The sequence below is a fragment of the Acomys minous genome (assembly GCF_964271855.1).
Source record: "Acomys minous genome assembly, chromosome: 12".
NCBI lineage: Eukaryota > Metazoa > Chordata > Mammalia > Rodentia > Muridae > Acomys > Acomys minous.
The window spans coordinates 25,576,558-25,592,517 of NC_140493.1; the positions used below are offsets into that span (position 1 = coordinate 25,576,558).

General features: G+C 51.8%; 1 protein-coding gene across 1 annotated transcript in view; it reads left to right on the top strand.

Annotated features, from left to right (window-relative positions):
* The window catches only part of CPSF1 (cleavage and polyadenylation specific factor 1), a 16,313-nt gene continuing 353 nt past the window's right edge, over positions 1 to 15,960 (top strand). Inside the window, exons 1-35 of the mRNA XM_084748659.1 lie at positions 1 to 307; positions 8,414 to 8,441; positions 8,539 to 8,672; positions 8,804 to 8,884; positions 8,999 to 9,150; positions 9,247 to 9,393; positions 9,529 to 9,668; positions 9,746 to 9,856; positions 9,956 to 10,049; positions 10,139 to 10,226; positions 10,300 to 10,422; positions 10,520 to 10,571; positions 10,648 to 10,742; positions 10,809 to 10,883; positions 10,961 to 11,041; positions 11,122 to 11,211; positions 11,352 to 11,462; positions 11,556 to 11,697; positions 11,777 to 11,955; positions 12,036 to 12,172; positions 12,247 to 12,421; positions 12,499 to 12,705; positions 12,815 to 12,904; positions 12,995 to 13,138; positions 13,218 to 13,370; positions 14,027 to 14,143; positions 14,221 to 14,311; positions 14,393 to 14,477; positions 14,558 to 14,699; positions 14,777 to 14,929; positions 15,019 to 15,195; positions 15,270 to 15,336; positions 15,418 to 15,465; positions 15,545 to 15,700; positions 15,767 to 15,896. Coding sequence (XP_084604785.1) covers positions 164 to 307; positions 8,414 to 8,441; positions 8,539 to 8,672; positions 8,804 to 8,884; positions 8,999 to 9,150; positions 9,247 to 9,393; positions 9,529 to 9,668; positions 9,746 to 9,856; positions 9,956 to 10,049; positions 10,139 to 10,226; positions 10,300 to 10,422; positions 10,520 to 10,571; positions 10,648 to 10,742; positions 10,809 to 10,883; positions 10,961 to 11,041; positions 11,122 to 11,211; positions 11,352 to 11,462; positions 11,556 to 11,697; positions 11,777 to 11,955; positions 12,036 to 12,172; positions 12,247 to 12,421; positions 12,499 to 12,705; positions 12,815 to 12,904; positions 12,995 to 13,138; positions 13,218 to 13,370; positions 14,027 to 14,143; positions 14,221 to 14,311; positions 14,393 to 14,477; positions 14,558 to 14,699; positions 14,777 to 14,929; positions 15,019 to 15,195; positions 15,270 to 15,336; positions 15,418 to 15,465; positions 15,545 to 15,700; positions 15,767 to 15,896 — 4,139 coding nt within the window. The 5' untranslated portion in view covers positions 1 to 163. The remainder of the gene's footprint in view (positions 308 to 8,413; positions 8,442 to 8,538; positions 8,673 to 8,803; positions 8,885 to 8,998; positions 9,151 to 9,246; positions 9,394 to 9,528; positions 9,669 to 9,745; positions 9,857 to 9,955; positions 10,050 to 10,138; positions 10,227 to 10,299; positions 10,423 to 10,519; positions 10,572 to 10,647; positions 10,743 to 10,808; positions 10,884 to 10,960; positions 11,042 to 11,121; positions 11,212 to 11,351; positions 11,463 to 11,555; positions 11,698 to 11,776; positions 11,956 to 12,035; positions 12,173 to 12,246; positions 12,422 to 12,498; positions 12,706 to 12,814; positions 12,905 to 12,994; positions 13,139 to 13,217; positions 13,371 to 14,026; positions 14,144 to 14,220; positions 14,312 to 14,392; positions 14,478 to 14,557; positions 14,700 to 14,776; positions 14,930 to 15,018; positions 15,196 to 15,269; positions 15,337 to 15,417; positions 15,466 to 15,544; positions 15,701 to 15,766; positions 15,897 to 15,960) is intronic.

Here is a 15,960-nt window from a genome sequence, read left to right on the forward strand (position 1 = left end):
TCTCTACCATGCTGGTCCTCCTAGAAGGCGGGTCCGGGCGGGAAGCGCAGGCGCAGAAACTCGGAACCTGGTGTCTTGGGTTTGCGCGCCCGGCCGGGCCCAATCCGCTGCCGTCCTTGTCAGGGCCCTGAGTCTGCGGCTCCGGCGTGACAGTGGCGGCAACATGTACGCGGTATACAAGCAGGCGCACCCGCCCACCGGGCTGGAGTTTGCCATGTACTGCAACTTCTTCAACAACAGTGAGCGCAACCTCGTGGTGGCCGGCACCTCGCAGCTCTATGTGTACCGCCTGAACCGCGACGCCGAGGTAGGCCGTGTCTCCTGCGCGGAGATGCCGAGGCCGTACCGCAGTCGCCTCGGCAGGTTCCCCGGTTCAGGAGCTGATCTATGCCTAAAGTCCCTTTTCCCCCAGAGCCGGTTCTCCACTACCACGTTTTTTTTGTCTCATCCTAACCTGCGGGGACGCGTCCTTTGGTATTTCCAGCAGTTTGTTGCAGACCTTCCGTGTGCTTAGCAGTGAGTGAAACAGACCCTCGAGGGAGATGCCCTTTCAGTAAATGAATACACACAGACGGGCCACAGAGTCTCCAGGAGTTAAGACCCAGTGAAGGAGGCTGGCTGTGTCTAGACAAGCAACCAGAGCTATTCTGAGACGGAGCAAGTTTGGTGGAAGGACATTTCTTCCTAAAGAAGCAAGGCTGGATGTTGCTGGGGACGGACAGCAGATGTAGTAATGCGCCATGGAACGAATTCATCCATAGATAAGATAGAAGGGTGCTTTGGTTGCCAGAGCGATAGCAAGCGGTTCAGGAAGCCTTTTTTGCAAGAGGCAATTTCCGTAGCACCTGGTAGTGCATGCCTTTAATCCCAGGCAGAAGCCGACAGAGTTTACTGTGTGCTCCAGTCTAAACTGGTTGTAAGCCAGCTCAGCTACATAGTGAAACTCTGTCTCTAAAAGCAAACAAAGGGGGAAAAAAGGCAAAAAGATATCATTTTTCCCTCCAAAAATAGAAACGTTAGATTTACTCATTTAATTTTTGTGTTTGCCTACCTGTATGCACCACATGCAAGCTTGGTGTCTGTATACAGGTCAGCGTTATGGATGGTTGTGCCAGCAAGTGGGTCCTCTCCTCTGAAAGACCAACTAATGCTTCTGATGGAGCCATCACTCCAGCCCTGAAGAGGCAGCATCTTTTTTCTTTCTCTTTCTTTTTGTTTTTGTTTTGTTTTTTTTTTTTTTTTTTTGGTTTTTTGAGACAGGGTTTCTCTGTGTAGCCTTAGCTGTCCTGGACTTACTTTGTAGACCAGGCTGGCCTCGAACTCACAGCGATCCGCCTGCCTCTTCCTCCCGAGTGCTAGGATTAAAGGTGTGTGCCACCACGCCCGGCTTCTTTTTGGTTTTTTGAGACAAGGTTTCTCTGTGTAGCCTTGACTATCCTGGACTCGCTTTGTAGACCAGGCTGGCCTCGAACTCACAGAGACCCTCCTGCCTCTGCCTCCCGAGTGCTGGAATTAAAGGTGTGCTCCACCACACCTGGCTCGCTTATTTATTTATTTGTTTTTAAGATTTATTTATTCATTTTATGTATATTAGAGCTATATCTGCATGTACACTTGCATGCCAGAAGAGGGCATCAGGTCCCAGTATAGATGGTTGCGAGTCACTGGGTGGTTGTGTGGAATTGAACTCAGGACCTCTGGAAGAGTAGACAGTGCTCTTAACCACTAAGAAGTCTCTTCAGCCAAGATGTAGCACATACCTCTGCTGATAGGGGAGGTGTCCAGGCAGAATCATGAAATAGAAAAAAAACTGTAGAGAGTATGAGGAGACAAGGCCAAGAGTACATTTCCTGGTCAGCATTTTTTTTTTTTTGAGACAGGTTTCTCTGTGTAGCCCTGGCTGTCCAAGATTCACTTTGTAGACCAGGCTGGCCTTGAACTCACAGCAATCCTGCCTGCCTCTGCCTCCGAGTGCTGGGATTAAAGACATGCGCCACCACGCCTGGCCAGTGAAGCAGTCCCAGTGAACACTCTGGAGAGCCATGTTGCTGGCTCATAGCTCTGTGCAGAAGTGTCTTTTTTTTCCCCCTTTTTAAAGAAAAATATATTTTTATTTTATTTTATTTTTTTTTTTTTTTTATTTTTTTGAGACAAGGTCTCTCTGTGTTAGCCTTGGCTGTCCTGGACTCACTTTGTAGACCAGGCTGGCCTCGAACTCACAGCGATCCGCCTGCCTCTGCCTCCCGAGTGCTGGGATTACAGGTGTGCGCCACCACGCCCGGCAAGAAAAATATATTTTATTAATTTATTCATATTACATCTCAATAGTTATCCCTTGTATCCTCCCATTCCTCACTCCCTCCCATTTCCCCCTTACTCCCCTCCCCTATGACTGTGACTGAGGGGGACCTCCTCCCCCTGTATATGCTCATAGGGTATCAAGTCTCTTCTTGGCAGGAGTGTCTTATGAATGCAATATGCTCCCTACTCTACTGATAGTACCTGACAAGGTAACCAAAATAGAAAAGGGTAGGCTATTTCTGTGGGAGTTTTGTAATTGATTCACTTTGTAGACCAGGCTGGCCTCAAACTCACAGAGATCTGCCTGCCTCTGCCTCCCGAGTGCTGTGATTACAGGTGTGCTTTACAGCACTGAGTGCTGTTTTTCTCCCTCAAAACTGGGTTTCTCTGTTTAAAAGAGCTCTGGCTGTCCTGGACTCTTTGTAGACCAGGTTGGCCTCATGACCTATTTCTGTGTCTCCCAATTGCTCTACCACCATCACATCCAGTGTGATTGGTCATTTAAAAGTCTTCATTGAAGCTTTTTTGGTGTTTTTTTTGTTTTTTGTTTTTTCTAAGACGGTTTCTTGGGGCTGGAGAGTTGGCTCAGTGGTTAAGAGCACCGTCTGCTCTTCCAAAGGTCCCAGGTTCAATTCCCAGCACCCACATGGCAGCTCACAACTGTCTGTAACTCCAAGATCTGACACCCTCACACCAATGCACATAAATTTAAAAATTAAATAAAAAAATATTTTTAAAAAGACAGGATTTCTCTGTGCAGCCTTAACTGTCCTGGACTCACTTTGTAGACTGGACTGGCCTAGACCTCACAGAGACCCGCCTGCCTCTGCCTCCTGAGTGCTGGGATTACAGGCCCTGTGCCCTCACGCCCAGCTGAAATTTTTGTTTGTTTGTTTGTTTGTTTTCTCTTTCTTTCACTTTTGGGAGGAGACTCGTATGATCCACACTGTCCTAGAACTCTCTTTGTGTCCAGACTAGCCTTGCGCTCATTGCCCTCCCTGCCTCCACTTCCCAAGTGCTAGGGTTATGGACGTGTAATACCACTTGACTTAAGGTTTTGTCTATGAAAACACTGAAGGGCTAGGGATGTAGTTCAGTGGTAGAGCACTTACTTAACCTGTGGAAACCCCTGAGTTCAAGTCTTATCATTGCAAAACCAAAAAATGTTACTGGACACGTTTTTTCTTCCTCAGTCATTTATTAGTGTCTGCTGTATGAGACATTTGTGGGGAGAGGCTTGCTCTGTGGAGTTTGCATTCAGTGATTGACAGGCCACATACAGCCAGTGAGATGCAGTGTCACTGGGGGAGTAGAACTGGACAGGGCAACAAGGAAACCTCACCTCCAGAAGATGTGATTTAAATAGATGAGGTATGGAGATGCATGTGAAAGTTAGACAAAGTGGTTCCAAGAAAGTTTTTGTGATAGAGGCTAAGGTAGGGAGGGAGGCAGGGAAAGAGCAGGTAAGAGGTTACAGGGTGGGGCTTCATGCCACGCCCTCCAAGCAGGGAGTTGGGCAAAGAAATGATCTTGCCCAGGTTATGTTTGAGAGTAGTCCAAGGAGACTAGTAAGGAAGTGGCTTTAGCTATTAGGTAAGATGGTGGCCTGTACCAGTATAGCTATGATGTGATGGGATGTATGTGTGATGGGAAGCCATCAGGTTCAGGATGGATACAGGTGGTTTTGAGAGGAACTCAGGGTGATGTCAAGAATTTGTCACTGTTGTGGGCAACAGGCCTGGTCTTGGTCTTAGCAGTTATAGGGATGGTGCTGCTGTTCTCTGAGGTGGAGAAGGCTGTTGGGTGGTATGGGGGTGAGGTGGCCAGGAGTAGACAGAAGAAACATGGCTGGGAGGGTAACATGTTGGGAAGCAGGCCCTGTGTGGCTCTGTGCCCTGAGCCTTAAGTGGCTGTGACAAAGTGGTACGGGCAGAGCAGTGAGGATGGCTGAGTCCTGTGGAGAATGGGAGCCAAGAATCAGAGCTGGTTGGAGGAAGACCTGTCCAAAGGGCAGGAACTAGTACAGAGCAAGGGCTTTAAAGATTTGCTTTAATTTTTTTAAAAATTATTTTATTTAATTTTAGTTTATGTGCATTGGTGTGGGGGTGTCAGATCTTGGGGTTACAGTTGTGAGCCGCCATGTGGGTGCTGGGAATTGAACCCGGGTCCTTTGGAAGAGCAGGCAGTGCTCTTAACCACTGAGCCATCTCTCCAGCCCCTTGCTTTAATTTTTACGTGTTAAATGATTTTATATTTTTGTGTGTATGAGCATCTGCAGAACTTGTGATCACACAGATGGTTGTAGGGTGCCATGTGGGTGCTGGGAACCGAATCCAGATCCTCTAGAAGATCCAGTGTCCTTTCATTAACCTCTGAGCCATTATTCCAGCCTGTCTGTCTATCTACCTAGTCATTTACTTATTTATGTTTTTCTTTTTTTCTTTTCTTTTTTTTTTTTTTTTTGAGACAGGGTTTCTCTCTGTCCTGGATTTGCTTTGTAGACCAGGCTGGCCTCGAACCTACAGAGATCTGCCTGCCTCTGCCTCCCAAGTGCTGGGATTAAGGGTGTGCTCCACCACCGCCTGGCATTTATATTTTTCAAGACTGGGTTTCTCTGTGTAACAGCCCTGCCTTTCTGGGACTCACTTTGTAGACTCACAACTATTCCCTGCCTTTCCCTCCCAAGTGCTGGGATTAAAGTGGTGTGCCACCACACTTGGCCCCCAGTTCCTTTTTGTTTGTTTGTTTTGTTTTTTGTTTTTTTGAGACAGGGTTTCTCTGCTTAGCCTTGGCTGTCCTGGACTCCCTTTGTAGATCAGGCTGGCCTCAAACTCATAGCAATCTGCCAGCCCCAGCCTCCCGAGTGCTGGGATTAAAGGCATGCACCACCATACCCAGCCTTTTTAAAAAAAAAAGATTTATTTATTTTGAATTTTTCAGACAGGTTTCTCTATGTAGCCTTGGCTGTCCTGGACTTGCTTTGTAGACCAGGCTGGCCTTGAACTCACAGAGCTCCACCTGCTTCTGCCTCTCCAAGTGCTGGGATTAAAGGTTTATGGCATTATGCCTGGCCCAAGATTTATTTTATGTATATGAGTGCTTCATCTGCCTGCACACCAGAAGAGGGCATCAGATCATATTATAGATGGTTGTGAGCCACCATGTGGTTGCTGGGAATTGAACTCAGGACCTCTGGAAAAACAGACAATGCTCTTATTTGCTGAGCTACCTCTCCAGCCTTTGTTTTTGTTTTTTTGAGACAGGGTTTCTCTGTGTAGCCTTGGCTGTCCTGGAACTTGCTCTGTAGATTAGGCTGCCCTTGAACTCAAGGAGATCCACCTGCTTTTTCCTCCCAAATGCTGGGATTAAAGGTGAGCTCTACCATGCCTTGCTGGAGTCACAGTGTTTTTGTTTTTTCCAGACAGGGTCTCTCTGTGTAGCCTTGGCTGTCCTGGACTCACTTTGTACACCAGGCTGGCCTCGAACTCACAGCGATCCACCAGCCTCTGCCTCCCGAGTGCTGGGATTAAAGGCGTGCGCCACCACGCCTGGCTGTTTTCTGGTTTTTTGAGGCAGGGTTTCTCTGGTTAGCCTTGGCTGTCCTGGCTGTTGCATGTGGTTGCTGGAAATTGAACCCAGGTTCTCTGAAAGAGCAGCCAGTGCTCTTAACTGCTGAGCCAACTCTCCAGCCTCCTCCAGTCCCTTTTTAAAAATGTTTAATTATCCATGTGTGTTTGTGTGTGGGTATATGCACACAAGTGCAAGTGCTGACAGAGACCAGAGACATTGCATTTCCCTGGAGCTGGAGCTGTAGGTGGTTGTGAGCTGCCTAATGTGAGTGCTAGGAGGGGAACTTAGGTAAAGATCAAGGTTTTTTTTAATAAAGATTTTATTTATTTTATGTATGAGTGCTCTATCTGCATGTACACCTACAGGCCAGAAGAGGGCATTAGAGGGTAGAGGGTATGGATGGTTGTGAGCCACCATGTGGTTACTGGGAATTAAACTCAGGACCTCTGGAAGAGCTGGCAGCGCTCTTTAACTGTTGAGCCGTCTTTCCAGCCTGGGAATAAGGTTTTTGGTTTTGTTTTCTTGTTTGTTTGTTTGGTTTGTTTTTTTTTTCTTTTTTTGTTTGTTTGGCTTTTCAAGACAGGGTTACTCTGTGTAGCCTGCCTATCCTGGAACTCACTCAGTAGCCCAGGCTGGCCTCACTCAGAGATCCACCTGCCTCTGCCTCTTGAGTGCTGGGCCCAGCAAGAGTAAGGGTTTTAAAGGCAAGGGAAAAAGCAGCATACCTGCGCATTGGGCATGGGAGTGTTTGCATTTTTGATGTTTGCGGAACATTCTACAGATAGATCCTTGAGCCAGGCTCAGTAGCACACCTTTAATCCCAGCACTCAGAAGCAGAAGCAGGTGGATCTCTGTGAGTTTGAGGCCAGCCTGGTCTACAAAGTGAGTCCAGGATAGCCAAGGCTATGCAGAGAAACCCTGTCTGGAAAAGAAGGTAGATCCTTGAAACAAAAGATGTAGCTACAAAAAGCAGCTCCTGTTTTCTGTCCTTACCAGAACAGTATGGCTGCTCCTTTCCCACAGACTAACGTGCACGGTTACCAGGAATGGAAGTAATGAGGACTCAATCCAGTCATTGATTGATGGCAGGCTACCTAAGATAGACAGGCACAGTCCATCAAGACACGCTGTGGGAGCCGGGCAGTGGTGGCGAACGCCTTTAATCCCAGCACTCGGGAGGCATAGGAAGGTGGATTGCTGTGAGTTCGAGGCGAGCCTGGTGTACAAAGTGAGTCCAGGACAGCCAAGGCTACACAGAGAAACCCTGTCTTGAAAAACAAAACAAAAATAAATAAAATAAAAAGACACACTGAGCCGGGCGTGGTGGCGCACGCCTTTAATCCCAGCACTCGGGAGGCAGAGGCAGGTGGATGGATGTGAGTTTGAGGCCAGCCTGGTCTACAAAGCGAGTCCAGGACAGCCAAGGCTACACAGAGAAACTCTGTCTCGGAAAAAAAAAAAAAAAAAAAAAAAAAAAAAAGACACACTGTGGGTCGGGCTTGGACAAATACAGAAGGAGCAGGCTGGGCAATCATCTGTCCGTCCTTCTCTGCTCTGTGTGACCATCCTGGCAGATGGAGGCTTAAGATTAGTCAGGTGCCTTTCTAGAACTTAGGGTTCTTTTTTCTTTTCTTTTTCTTTTTTCTTTTTTTGGTTTTTCGAGACAAGGTTTCTCTGTGTAGCCTTGGCTGTCCTAGACTTGCTTTGTAAAACAGGCTGGCCTTGAACTCACAGTAATCCACCTGCTTTTGCCTCCCAAGTGCAGGGATTAAAGGCGTGCACCATCACCACCTGGCTTAGAATTTAGGTTTCTAGGAGAGCAAGGCTGAAGCTGCCAGGCACCATAAGAGGGAGTCCTGGAGGACACTGCGTTCTTGCTCCCACAGCCGCCCTTTAGAGCAGCTCCCAGTACATTTAAAGAGCAGTGTATCTTTTTTGTGGCTGTCTTAAGTCTGTTCCTGTAAATCTAGTAGAAAAATGCAGCCTCGTGTTGTGAGGACACAGTCCTGGCATAGCTGGCACCTGGAGGAAAGCTCAAGGCCTCATTTCTGTTTTATTGTTACTGTTTTTTGGAGGGGGTCTTGCCATGTAAACCAGGCTGGACAGGAACTTAGGATCCTCCTGTTTTGGCCTTCTGAGTAGTTGGGACCATAGGTATGTGCTACCATGCCTGTTACCTCTTGGCTCTCATATGTTGTGTGTTATATGTGCAGGCGCTGTTGCTGAGCCACTTGGTCTCAGGTATAAGTCTATGGGTGCACAGCTGAGCAAGTTTAAGAATGCATAGAGAGTGACTGTGCGCGCACAGGTGTGGGCTTCTGGGAAAGCTGGGGCACGTGGCTTTCCAGCGATGAGCCCTGTGGATATGTGAGCGTGAGTTTGTCCAGGATCACCTTGTTTATACACTGACCTTGCAAAGTGGGGCTTGATGATGGCAAGGACCGGTCCTGGGTGGAGTTTCCTGCCCTTCAGGTGGCTGTATCTGTGGATGACACAGGGCTACCTAGGGTGTAGCTTCTGATTGCTTTCTTTCCCATTCTAGGCTCTGACTAAGAGTGAGGGGAGCACAGGTAGGTATGGGCTAGCCATCTAGCCCAGCACCTGGATGGGGGGGTACTGGTGTCCTGGGGACAGGACCCAGCCCTGATGTGCTGATCCCTTCTCCAGAGGGAAAGGCCCATCGAGAGAAACTAGAGCTGGTAGCCTCCTTCTCCTTTTTTGGCAATGTCATGTCCATGGCCAGCGTGCAGCTTGCAGGTGCCAAACGTGATGCCTTGCTTCTCAGTTTCAAAGATGCTAAGGTGAGTGGCATGAGTCTGGCAGGGGGTCTTGGGCACAGTGGTGTGCTACAGGGAGCAGTGCTGGGCTGGGATCTGTCAGTGCCATCAGGGTTGGTATTGAACGGACTATGCTTCTGACCTCCTGCCTCCAGCTATCAGTGGTGGAGTATGACCCAGGCACCCATGACCTGAAGACCCTGTCTCTACACTACTTTGAGGAGCCTGAGCTTCGGGTAAGCCTAGCCCAGGAGTGCTCCAGGGTAAACCTAGCAACTCCCTCTTCTGTCTTCCTTCTGCTGCTTCCCTCAGATCCTCTGTAGCCCAATTGATGTCCCCTCTGCCCCCAGGATGGGTTTGTGCAGAATGTGCATACACCTCGTGTGCGGGTGGACCCTGACGGCCGCTGTGCAGCCATGCTCATCTACGGCACAAGACTGGTCGTTCTGCCTTTCCGCAGAGAAAGCCTGGCTGAGGAGCATGAGGGGCTCATGGGTGAAGGGTGAGTACTAAGCTGGGTTGGCTGTGGCTTTGAGGGCCCAAGAGCCCCAAGGTTTTTGCCCTGTCACCTCCTCCTGCTGCCATCTTTGGTCTACAGGCAGAGGTCCAGCTTCCTGCCCAGCTATATCATTGATGTGCGGGCTCTGGATGAGAAACTGCTCAACATCATCGACCTGCAGTTCCTACATGGCTACTATGAGCCCACCCTGCTTATTCTGTTTGAGCCCAACCAGACCTGGCCGGGGTGAGGCTGGGGCCCTCTGCTGTGGGCCCCCAGGTGTCCTGCTCAGGCGGGGCTATGTATAGGGGGGAGGGGTGACTGGGTCACTGGCCTTGGGAACAGTGTGACTGCCTCTGGATGACCTACCTGCTGCTCTAGGCGGGTGGCTGTGAGGCAGGACACGTGCTCCATTGTGGCTATCTCGCTGAACATCACACAGAAAGTCCATCCGGTCATCTGGTCCCTCACCAGCTTGCCTTTTGACTGTACCCAGGCCCTGGCTGTGCCCAAACCCATAGGTGAGGGTATGGCTGTATTGAATGGCAATGGGGGAAGGGGCAGCACTGAGCTGCTTAACAGTGGTGTCTACCTCCAGGTGGGGTAGTGATCTTCGCTGTCAATTCACTGTTGTACCTGAACCAGAGTGTTCCCCCTTATGGTGTGGCTCTCAATAGTCTCACCATGGGCACCACTGCTTTCCCATTGCGTGAGTAGGGTGTACTTTGGGCAAAGTGAGGCGTGCCTGACACAGGGTGGGCTATGATCAGGGCAAGGAGTTCAGTTTGCATGATCATGTACCTCACAGGTACCCAAGAGGGTGTGCGGATCACCCTGGACTGCGCGCAGGCAGCCTTCATCTCCTATGACAAGATGGTCATCTCCCTTAAGGGTGGCGAGATGTGAGTCTATAGCCCATGAACCCTGACCTCTGAGACACACACATCCTCTGTGTCTCTTACCCACTCAGTGCTCTTAACCCCACCCACAGTTACGTGCTGACCCTCATCACTGATGGCATGCGTAGTGTCCGAGCATTTCACTTCGACAAAGCAGCTGCCAGCGTCCTTACCACAAGTGTGAGTAGGGGTAGGGTTGGCAGTGCCTTGGGTCCAGGTGTGGTTGTACTCTTTACTCACACCTGTCCCTCAGATGGTCACAATGGAGCCCGGATACCTGTTCCTAGGCTCTCGCCTGGGCAATTCCCTCCTCCTCAAGTACACGGAGAAGCTGCAGGAGCCCCCAGCCAGCTCTGTCCGTGAAGCTGCTGACAAGGTAAGTGCCCATAGTGTGGGGTTCCTGGGCCTGTCTCGACATGACCCCCATGTGTGGGATAGCCTCAGGACTGCTCATTCATTTTTCCTGCCCTCAGGAAGAGCCTCCCTCTAAGAAGAAGCGAGTGGACCCTACAGTGGGCTGGACAGGTGAGAGGCTGGGCCAGGATGAGCAGGGGAGGACCAGGGTCCATGGATGGACTCACCTGGACTCTGTCTGCTGCAGGAGGCAAGACGGTGCCGCAGGATGAGGTGGATGAGATTGAAGTATATGGCAGTGAGGCGCAGTCAGGCACACAGCTGGCTACTTACTCTTTTGAGGTGAGGCTGGGGAAGGCAGTGGCTATCTACCTCCTTTCCCCTACCTAACCATTGCTGTGCCCACAGGTATGTGACAGCATGCTCAACATTGGACCCTGTGCCAACGCTGCTGTGGGCGAGCCTGCTTTCCTCTCTGAAGAGGTACCCAAGGGGCTGGGACTACAGGTATGGAGCCCAGAGGGTGGACTGGGAAGCTGTGTCCTCATTCCACTCTGTAGTTTCAGAACAGTCCCGAGCCAGACCTGGAGATTGTGGTTTGTTCCGGCTATGGGAAAAATGGTGCCCTGTCGGTGTTGCAGGTATGTGTGGGCTGCGTTGGCAGAGTCCTGGTAGGACTTGGTTGGGCTGAGCCCTTACTCCCACCCCATCTCTATTCCAGAAGAGTATCCGACCCCAGGTGGTGACAACCTTTGAACTTCCTGGCTGCTATGATATGTGGACAGTCATCGCTCCTGTGCGGAAGGAGGAGGTAGATGCGTCTGGGTTGAGAAGGAGACCCAAAAGGGGCAGGGAATTGTTCATGTAGTACCTGGGGACACTGGGGTCCAGGTGGTCACACTGCCCTCGTCAGACTGTGGCTCCTGCCCTGCTCCTCCTTTGCCCTCACAGGAAGAAACACCCAAAGCAGAGAGCACTGAGCAGGAGCCTAGTGCTCCCAAAGCAGAGGACGATGGGCGAAGACATGGCTTCCTTATCCTTAGCCGGGAAGACTCCACCATGGTAAAACAACAACAACAAACAAACACAAAGTGTAATCTGGGACTGGGAACAGGGTCCCTTGGGGAAGGGCAGCACTCACCACTGTCGCCGTAGATCCTACAGACTGGCCAGGAGATCATGGAGCTGGACACCAGTGGGTTTGCCACACAGGGCCCCACTGTCTTTGCTGGAAATATTGGAGACAATCGCTATATTGTCCAAGTCTCACCACTGGGTATTCGTCTATTAGAAGGCGGTAAGTAGGCAGGTCTGTGTGAATAGATCTTGAGGTAGTATGTGCTTGCCTCCTGACTTTAACTACCTTGTGTCCACAGTGAACCAACTGCACTTCATTCCTGTGGATCTGGGTGCCCCCATCGTGCAGTGTGCTGTGGCTGATCCCTATGTGGTCATCATGAGTGCTGAGGGCCACGTAACCATGTTCCTACTCAAGAGTGATTCATACGGTGGCCGCCACCACCGCTTGGCACTACATAAGCCTCCACTGCACCATGTAGGCCCCCTACCCTTGATGCCCCTGTCTTCCCACTGCCTGCCCCCTGCCCCTGTCTGAACCTATCCCACTTCCTACAGCAGTCTAAGGTGATTGCACTCTGCCTGTACCGTGATGTCAGTGGTATGTTCACCACTGAGAGCCGCCTGGGCGGGGCCCGTGATGAACTAGGGAGCCGAAGTGGCTTAGAAGCTGAGGGCCTGGGCTCGGAAACGAGGTATGTAGGGACTGCTATGTGAGGGGCTAGGGTCCCTGTGGCAGGCTGGGATGCATCTATCTCTTGGTTCTCAGCCCCACAGTCGACGATGAGGAAGAGATGCTCTATGGGGACTCCAGCTCCCTCTTCAGTCCCAGCAAAGAGGAGGCCCGCAGGAGCAACCAGCCCCCAGCTGACCGTGACCCTGCACCCTTCAGGGTGGACCCCACCCACTGGTGCCTGCTGGTGCGGGAGAATGGCACCATGGAGGTGGGTGTATCACACACACAGTAGTACCTCAGCACAGCAGCCTTTGTTCCCACTCCTAACCACTCTCCTCTCTCCAGATCTACCAGCTCCCGGACTGGAGGCTGGTATTCCTAGTTAAGAACTTCCCTGTGGGCCAGCGGGTCCTGGTGGACAGTTCCTTTGGACAGCCCACTACACAAGGTGAAGTCCGAAAGGAGGAGGCTACACGTCAGGGGGAGCTGCCTTTGGTCAAGGAGGTGTTGCTGGTTGCTCTGGGAAGCCGGCAGAGCAGGCCTTACCTGCTGGTAAGTGGCCTTCCTGCCACCCAAAGCTCTGCCCCACCCTCATGACCTCCTGTTTTTGTCCCCCCACCCGCCATACGTGGACTTTAGCCGTCCCTGCTTGGACCCCCAGGTACATGTGGACCAGGAGTTGCTCATCTATGAAGCCTTCCCCCATGACTCTCAGCTCGGCCAGGGAAATCTCAAAGTCCGCTTCAAGAAGGTGCCAGTGGCCAGATCCTGCTTGGGCATGGAGTAGAAGGCTAGGCTAGCAGGGTATGTAGGACCTAGCACTTACTGTAGCTTCCATCAGGTCCCACACAACATCAACTTCCGTGAAAAGAAGCCAAAGCCATCTAAGAAGAAGGCAGAAGGTTGCAGCACTGAAGAGGGATCTGGAGTCCGGGGTCGTGTGGCACGTTTCCGATACTTTGAAGATATTTATGGCTATTCGGGGGTATGTAAGTGACTTGGGAAGGGCCTGGATTTGAGGGTGGGGCCTCACTCATGGTGCACTCAAAAGTGCCTGTCTCCAGGTTTTCATCTGTGGACCCTCACCTCACTGGCTCCTAGTGACCGGCCGTGGAGCTCTGCGTCTGCACCCCATGGGCATCGATGGCCCCATTGACTCCTTTGCTCCATTCCACAATGTGAACTGCCCCCGTGGCTTCCTGTACTTCAACAGACAGGTAGGGAGGGAGGCTTGACCTAGTTCTCTCCAAAGTCACTGATACTGCCCTAGGCCAGACCAGCTGTGGAAGCAGGGGACAAGGAACTCTACTCTGGGTTTATCCTGAGAAGATGAGAACGGGACAGTTAGGGCGTAGAGGGCTGACTGGTAAGGTCACTGTCCTGCACTTGCGGTCCACCCTGGAGTTCACTGTTCTGGTGTAGCCTTGGCCTTTGCTCCAGAGCCAGGCTGAGCTGGCTGTACCTTTGCTCTGCTCTTAGCCGCTGTATGGCTCTGTGGCAGGCACACGCCTGTGGCAGGTACATGCCTCTGAGCCTTTAATCAATGTGCCACCCAGATGGCAGCAGTGACTAAGACCCTGAGGGGGCAGGTGCTGTCCAGGGGCTAGTTGGTAAAGGGTGGCCGAGGTCACTGATGTGGGCTGCTTTGCCTATTTATTGGTGGAGCTACTATTGTGTTCAGTCCCTGGGGTCCTCTGGCCCTGGCCTTCTCATGCCCTGTACTGCTGTCCCAACATATGGTGAGAGCCGAGACAGTCGGGCTGCCATCTGCTCAACGCAGCAGTCCATTGCCACAGAACTAGAGAACATTTCTGGGAGGCTCTGCCTTTGTCCACCCAGGCCAAACTGACTCTGCTGCCCCCTGCACCCTTAGGGCGAGCTGAGGATCAGTGTCCTGCCTGCCTACCTGTCCTATGATGCCCCATGGCCTGTCAGGAAGATCCCACTGCGATGCACAGCCCACTATGTGGCCTACCATGTAGAGTCCAAGGTCTGTCTCCCTCCCAGATCCCCCAGGCAGCTTCTGAGCCTGGCCCCTGGCTCGTGACACCCTCTTTAACACTACAGGTGTATGCTGTGGCCACCAGCACCAACACACCCTGCACTCGAATCCCACGCATGACTGGTGAGGAAAAGGAATTTGAGGCCATTGAGAGAGGTATGTATACTTGAGGGTAGGGTGGGGCAGAGCTTGGCTACACACAGTCTACAAGGTGACTCACTGTTCTTGTTCCTGCAGACGACAGATACATCCACCCCCAGCAAGAAGCCTTTTCCATCCAGCTCATCTCCCCAGTCAGCTGGGAGGCCATTCCCAATGCCAGGTGAGGGTGGATCTACCAGGGGCTCCTCTAGGCTGGCAGCTTGGAGGTGGAAAGTGCTGACCGAGCCTGGCTTTGTGCAGGATCGAGCTGGAGGAATGGGAGCATGTCACGTGCATGAAGACAGTGTCACTGCGCAGTGAGGAGACCGTGTCAGGCCTAAAAGGCTATGTGGCTGCTGGGACCTGCCTCATGCAGGGGGAGGAAGTCACGTGCCGTGGGCGGGTAAGGGCCTTTGGGAGGAGGGCAGGCAGCCCCCAGCAGGCCGTCTGCCATCTCCATGCATTCTCTTGACCTTCCAGATCCTGATCATGGATGTGATTGAAGTGGTGCCTGAGCCTGGGCAGCCCCTGACTAAGAACAAGTTCAAAGTCTTGTATGAGAAGGAGCAGAAGGGGCCCGTGACTGCGCTGTGCCACTGCAATGGCCATCTGGTGTCAGCCATCGGCCAAAAAGTGTGTTATTTTTGCCCTCCCCGCCTGTAGCAGCTGTTCTGCCGGTAGCAGCTGCTCTGCTGCTGTGCTCACCATCTCCTGCCCTTCAGATCTTCCTGTGGAGCCTGCGGGCCAGCGAGCTGACGGGCATGGCCTTCATTGACACCCAGCTGTACATCCACCAGATGATCAGTGTCAAGAACTTCATCCTGGCAGCGGACGTCATGAAGAGCATCTCACTGCTGCGTTACCAGGAGGAGAGCAAGACACTGAGCTTGGTGTCCCGGGTACTCATGGGGCCAGGTGTGCAGGTGGGGACCAGTCCAAGACTCACTCTAACCTTATCCTTTCCCTTTCCCAGGATGCCAAGCCTTTGGAGGTATACAGTGTGGACTTTATGGTGGACAATGCCCAGCTGGGCTTCTTGGGTGAGTGTGTAGGTTCGTAGGAGGCTACACTAATGCATGGGTATGGATAGCTGAAGCTAACTCTGGGTGTCTGTCCGTCAGTGTCTGACCGAGACCGCAATCTTATGGTGTATATGTATCTGCCAGAAGGTAAGTGGTTCCTCTCTGACCTCTTCCTGGGCTGGGCACCAGGCAGTGGACAGGTCATGACCTGAGTTCCTATGCCTAGCCAAAGAAAGTTTTGGGGGCATGCGCCTGTTGCGCCGAGCAGATTTCCATGTGGGTGCCCATGTGAACACGTTCTGGAGAACCCCATGCCGAGGTGCTGCTGAGGGGCCCAGCAAGAAGTCCGTCATGTGGGAAAACAAGCATATCACATGGTTTGGTGAGTGTTGGGGCAGGGGTATCTAGGGATGGGAGGGCCAGCCTGGCTCACATAGCATCTCCTCAGCAACCCTGGACGGTGGCATTGGGCTCTTGCTGCCCATGCAAGAGAAGACATACCGACGGCTGCTGATGCTGCAGAACGCACTGACAACCATGCTCCCCCACCATGCTGGCCTCAATCCTCGCGCCTTCCGGTGAGTGTGCTCCTTCCCCGGTCTCTCCCTGTACTCCAGATGTGCTCTGACCCCCTTATGTCAA